The sequence below is a fragment of the Oncorhynchus masou genome, chromosome 5 (genome assembly GCF_036934945.1).
Source record: "Oncorhynchus masou masou isolate Uvic2021 chromosome 5, UVic_Omas_1.1, whole genome shotgun sequence".
Lineage (NCBI taxonomy): Eukaryota > Metazoa > Chordata > Actinopteri > Salmoniformes > Salmonidae > Oncorhynchus > Oncorhynchus masou.
The window spans coordinates 53003693-53009986 of record NC_088216.1 but is presented as its reverse complement, the minus strand read 5'-3'; the positions used below and the strand labels follow the sequence as shown (position 1 = coordinate 53009986).

General features: G+C 42.4%; 1 protein-coding gene across 1 annotated transcript; it reads right to left on the bottom strand.

The window, feature by feature from the left end:
- Window positions 1-744: 744 nt before the first annotated feature.
- LOC135527233 (ammonium transporter Rh type B-like) lies at window positions 745-2808 on the bottom strand. The gene has a single exon (XM_064955839.1). It carries the CDS (start codon window positions 2736-2738, stop codon window positions 1323-1325), a length of 1416 nt encoding a protein of 471 aa, XP_064811911.1. The 5' UTR covers window positions 2739-2808; the 3' UTR covers window positions 745-1322.
- Window positions 2809-6294: the final 3486 nt, after the last annotated feature.

The window sequence follows — 6294 nt, the reverse complement described above, 5'->3', positions numbered from 1 at the left end:
ATCAGCTCAACTCAACTTAAATATTTCAGTTCACGCAACATTGTCTTACAAATTCAGCTCACTTTGAGCAAAAATCATTAGGTTAGTGGAGTATTCCATGTCAGCTGACCAATTTCCCAATATGAAGTCCAGCCAACTTGGATATTTAAGTTCCATGGACATTTTTCTAAGTTGTATTTTTTTTTTACAGTGAGAAAAAAAATGGTGTTAGATATCTGTCCTGGACGTGAATGATAGCTGAGAGAGTTTGATTAGAGGCTTAGCGTTAAGCTACTCCAAATTCCTAAACTAATTACAAATTTTTAACATGCAGATCTCCTCAAGATCTGTCAATGGACCTGAAACACATAAAACATTTTCAGGTAACACCAATTGTCCCTTGTATAACCTCATAAATATATGGACCTTTCTTTCTTGGGAATCATAACAAAAAAGATTTTCCGATAATGTCAACCTTTGAGACATAAAAAGTGTTTCCTGTCTAACCTTATAACTAATAATGGATGTACATAAAACATACCGTAACGTAGACAAAAAAGGTATACAAAGCTTATTGAAAAGCTAATATCTGAAAGGTTATAGTGCAAGACCATGAACATCACAAGTGAACATGAGTAGGGCTAACTGTGTTCTTGATGTGAGGATCAACAACACATGTTTCCTTTTTCACTAAAGCTTTCATAGAAGTTGTCATGATGTCTAATAACAAATAACAAAAAGTTGAATAACAAATATAAATTAAATATAATTCATGTTTTATTTCCAATAAAGTCAAAAATATGATTTGAAACCATCAATAAACATACTACAAAAAAAGCATCAATTGTATTGTCAAATCTTTGATCATTTCTGTACAAATTCATCCCATTATGAATATTTCAATATCATCCAATAGTTATGTAAATTCCTCTGACAGCATCTTTGAGTATAACACTTTATTTCTCACTCTTACATTCATTCTGTAAAAAAGTGCACATCTGAAATTGTCATCTTGCAAAATTAACAAAACAAATAATTGTATAACAATTGTCAATAACAATAACAGGCCAAAATGAACAGCAGCTATTCCTTCTGTACACAACAAACATTAAAATAATACTTTTTTAATTGATCAAAATGCCAAAGAACTTGAAAGCTGGCAAGAATGTATAAGATGTCAATCCCATCTTCTCATGTCATATAAGAGAGAGTGGAAAGCTAACACTGTGTATGTGCAACATTTTGCAGCGTCACACCTTCACATTCATTCCTCAGTATTGCTAACCCAGTGTCCCCATACAGGGCTGGAAGCCTGAAATGTGAGTTCAGACCTTGGTATTGTCCTAAATGTCCTTTATGCTGGGGGGGGCCTTGTGCACCCCCATGCTGGCAAAATCAGAGGGCACGTCGAAGAACAGCTCGTCGTCAAAGCAGAACTCGTCAGACGGCGTAGCGAGACAGGGCAACTTCAGTGCAAAGCCGGTCAGCACCCCACCGACAGCAGCTGCCCCGATGGTAGAGAAGATAGCTGCCACCTGGTAGACGGCTTGCTCCTTGGCGGTGCGCCCCAGCCCGGGCATCAGCCCTGGGATCAGCTGCTGTAGCTCTAGGAGCTTTGGGTCTCCCTCCATGGGTGCACGGTGGGAGAAGATCTGGTACATGCTGGGGCCATAGGTTTCTTCATTGGCCATGAGGATGGCACAAATGCCAGCCGTGCAGGATATGAGGCCGGTGAGGCCGTGGAGATTGTGGATGCCACACTGGTCTTGGATCCTGAAGTGGCGGGCCAAGAACGGGGTGAGGTACCTGTATCCCATGAAGCAGGCGGTGCAGCCCATGATCCCAAGGGCGTAGGCGGCTGCAGGGGAGATCATCATGTCCACAGAGGCCCCAACAGTCACACCACCCGCCAGAGTCACATTTTGAATGTCGGCCATGGTGAGCTTGCCTCTCTTGTTGAATACGGCAGATAAGGCGAAAGCGGTCATCGTTGAGGAGCTGAGGCCTATAAAGGTGTGCAGGACAGCCCTGTGCTGGTCATCACCCTTTAAGGTCAGAGCAGAGTTGAAAGAAGGCCAGAACACCCAGAGAAACAGGGTGCCCATCAACGACAGGATGTCTGACTGGTAACTGGTAACCTCCTTGACGTGGCCGTCATTCAGGCTAGGCCGATACAGCACAAACGTGACACCCAACCCAAAGTAACAGGCAAACAGGTGGATGAGGATGGAGCCACCTGCGTCATTGATCTTTAGGTACTTCAGCACAGCCCACTCTGTCAAGGCAAAGATAGGGACCTCTAGCAGGGCCATGACCAGCAGCTGCACCGGACTGGTCTTTCCCAGCACCGCCCCGAAGGAGATGAGCACCACGGCACAGGCAAACTCAGCATTGAGCAGGTTGATGACCCCAAGGTGGATCTTTCCATCAGAGTAGAACTGGAAGTAGCCCTGCATCAAGATGGCCCACTGGATGGTAAAGGTGGCTGTTAAGAAGTTGAAGACCATCCCGCTGAAGCCATAGAGCCGCAGGAAGGCCAGCAGGCAGCCGAAGCCAACGAAGATCATCACCTGCACATCCGCGAAGAAGGGATAGTCCCGATACAGGGAGTTGTCCATAGGGTTGGTCTCATTGTTCTGAAACTTGGCGTTGGCATTGTCATCGTAGGTGACAAAGCCGGCAAAGAGACCAAGGAAAACCACTTCCATCAACAGTACCAGCACTGGCAACCGCACCCTGAGGCTAGTGGAGTTATTCATGGTGGAATGGACACCTCACATAGGCTAATTACTCCTGCAGCCGCGCTCTTTATAGCTCTGATGCCAGATAAAGATTGGCATTTGGCAGAGAGCAGAAACGCACACTGTACATCTACACAGGACTCCACATCTCTACCGCCGAAGATAGGGTTGTACTTTGGTCCCTCAAATTACCCACAGTAACATTTTTACAATCCAGCACGTTCTACAGTTTCACAGAACAATGTGTACTGATGAAATGATTAGGGATTCAGATAAAATACATTTTTAGGTTAGTAGCCATGTAGGGTCTATTTTGAATAAGTAAGGGAAATGGTTTTTCAGAAGTTCATTTTTTTTTTTTTACTTCCCGACTGTTTGTTACTGTATGCCTCAAATTAGTTTATATTGTACAGGAAAAAGAACTGAGCTAATGAGCTAATGCCTCAAAGGTATTATAGTATTGAACACGTTTTTCAAAACAAAAGATGCCTAAACAATTGACTTTGCATAAAAAATGTTTCAGTAATTCTATATCTTTACAATTCCCTTTACAAAAAAAGAAAAAGTGCAGTAACTGCAGTCGACTGTGGCATTATGGAGGCAATAATTGCAGAATAACTATACTGCACTTTAACTGCAGTTACACTGCAAAATTACTGCAGTAAAAAAAACAGTGTTATTTTGGACGCAGTATTTGCAGTATACTGCAGTTATACTGCAGTCTAACTGCAATCTTTTTTTAGTGAATACAGCACAATATATTCAACAAAACATTCCAAATCAAATGGAAAAAGGGTTCTACCTCTTCAAGAAAGTGTGTATTATTGCAGTGGATGAGAATATACCTGGTTTTACAAACTTCTACAAACGTGCTGTTTCCAAGTTGTGTCCTTCATTTGTATGAATATGTTGATATCTAGTGGGCATATATAGACATTACAGGCACTCGATCTTTACAACAGTCGTCCTGTGGTCTCATTTATAACAGTTGAGTAAATTTCACACTACATTTCTGAATGAGCATTAAATGAGCAAGACACAAATCCACTCACCTTTTTATGGTGATAAAAACACCCCTTTATTTGCTGAGTCATTTGGAACTCTTGACATGTCGTGGCACGGCATACAAAATACTAATTGTTGTTCAATAGTGTATATATTCTACTAGGTCCAATTAAATGATAGTTGCGCATGATAATTTGTTGCATGGGAGATCTGTGGCTAAATCGAGGGTGCCTACTGCGCTGGCTAATCGGATAGCTACAACCACAGTGCCTATAGCTTCCATGACCCTGGCCACAGCAGAGTTTGATACTAGCCTATATGATAAGTCAGAGTACAACCAATATTGTCTGAGAATAACAATAGTCTGGCCAGTCTTATAGCCAATATGCTGTTATAATGTATTAAGCCAACTGCACAAACCTCATTCCTATAGAATTGTTTTTATAGGTTTAGGTTTAGGTTACAATTTTTAAGTCGTGTTTAAAATAATTCTGAGAGGTAGATTTTGACTGCGAAAGTGATCTTCACGCCAAAAAGGTTGGTGACCACTGGTCTAAAGTTTTCAGGGAGGTGAGCACATTCTCCCCTCAAGTTCATTAAAAACAAAAATCTAACTTTGCGTGAAAACTGGGCTGGCACATTTTCGGGTATATTTTTTACTATGCATGGTTTATAAATGAGGCCACAGGGGCCTTGTCTGGCCCGCCACAACTAAGTATTCAGACCCTTTACTCAGTACTTTGTTGAAGCACTTTTGGCAGTGATTACAGCCTCAAGTCTTCTTGGGTATGACACTATAAGCTTGGCACACCTGTATTTGGGGAGTTTCTTCCATTCTTCTCTGCAGATCCTCTCAAGCTCTGTCAGGTTAGACGGGAATGTCGCTACACAGCTATTTTCAAGTCTCTCCAGAGATGTTTGATTGGGTTCAGGTCCGGGCTCTAGCTGGGCCACTCAATAACATTCAGAGACTTGTCCCGAAGCCACTCCTGTGTTGTCTTGGCTGTGTGCTTAGGGTCGTTGCCCTGTTGGAAGGTTAACCTTTGCCCCTGTCTGAGGTCCTGAGTGCTCTGGAGCATGTTTTCATCAAGGATCTCTCTGTACTTTGCTCCGTTCATCTTTCCCTCGATCTTGTCGAGTCTCCCAGTCCCTGCCTCTGAAAAACATCCACACAGCATGATGCGGCCACCACCATGCTTCACCGTAGGGATCAGACGTGACGCTTGGCATTCAGACCAAAGAGTTCAATCTGGATTTCATCAGACCAGAGAATGTTGTTTCTCATGGTCTGAGAGTCCTTTAGGTGCCTTTTGGCAAACTCCATGCTGGCTGTCATGTGCCTTTTACTGAGGAGTGGCTTCCATCTGGCCACTTTACCATAAAGGCCTGATTGGTGGGGTGCTGCAGAGATTGTTGTCTGGACCTTCTGGAAGGTTCTCCCATCTCCACAGAGGAACTCTGGAGCTCTGTCAGAGTGACCATTGGGTTCTTGGTCACCTCCCTGACCAAGGCCTTCTCCCCCGATTGATCAGTTTGGCCGGGCAGCCAGCACTATGAAGGGTGCACACCATGCACAGTCAACTACGGGACCTTATATAGACAGGTGTGTGCCTTTCCAAATCATGTCCAATCAATAGAATTTACCACAGGGGGACTCCAATCAAGTTGTAGAAACATCTCAAGGATGATCAATGGAAACAGGATGCACCTGAGCTCAATTTCGAGTCTCATAGCAAAGGGTCTGAATACTTATGTAAATGTGATATTTCAGTTCTTTATTTTTAATACATTTGCAAACATTTCTAAAAACTTTTTTTTGCTATGTCATTATGGGGTATTCTGTGTAGATTGATGATGGAAAAAAAATGTAAAGTAACAAAATATGGAAAAGGTCAAGGGATCTGAATACCTTCTGAATGCACTGTATAGGCATATATACTGAACAAAAATACAAACACAACATGTAAAGTGTTAGTCCCATGTTTCATGAGCTGAAATAAAATATCCCAGAATTGTTCCACACACACAAAAACCTTATTTATTTCAAATATTGTGCACAAATGTGTTTACATCCCTGTTAGTCAGCATTTTATCCTTTACCAAAATAATCCATCCACCTGACAGGTGTGGCATATCTAGAAGCCGATTAAACAGCATGATTATTACACAGGTGCACCTTGTGCTGGGGACAATAAAAGGCCACTCTAAAATGTGCAGTTTTGTCACACAACAATGCCACAGATGTCTAAACTTTTGAGGAAGCATGGAATTGGCTTGCTGATTGCACAAATGTCCACCAGAGCTGTTGCCAGAGAATTGAATGTTAAAATCGTTGAAATTGTTGCATGTTGCGTCTATATATTTTTTCAGTATATATTAAAGGTTATTTTACTTAGTTCTTTAAAGCAAGGCTACCCCAGGAGTGTGAGTGGGCTGAGGTTGCACTTAACTCGCCACTGATGAACCTCCAACCACTTTGTATTGGATCATGCACGGTCTGTTCTTTGGCTCGTGGGGAGGGGTTGGCACAAAGAAATAGGCCTACCGGCATGTTGCTTGTTTGATCCAA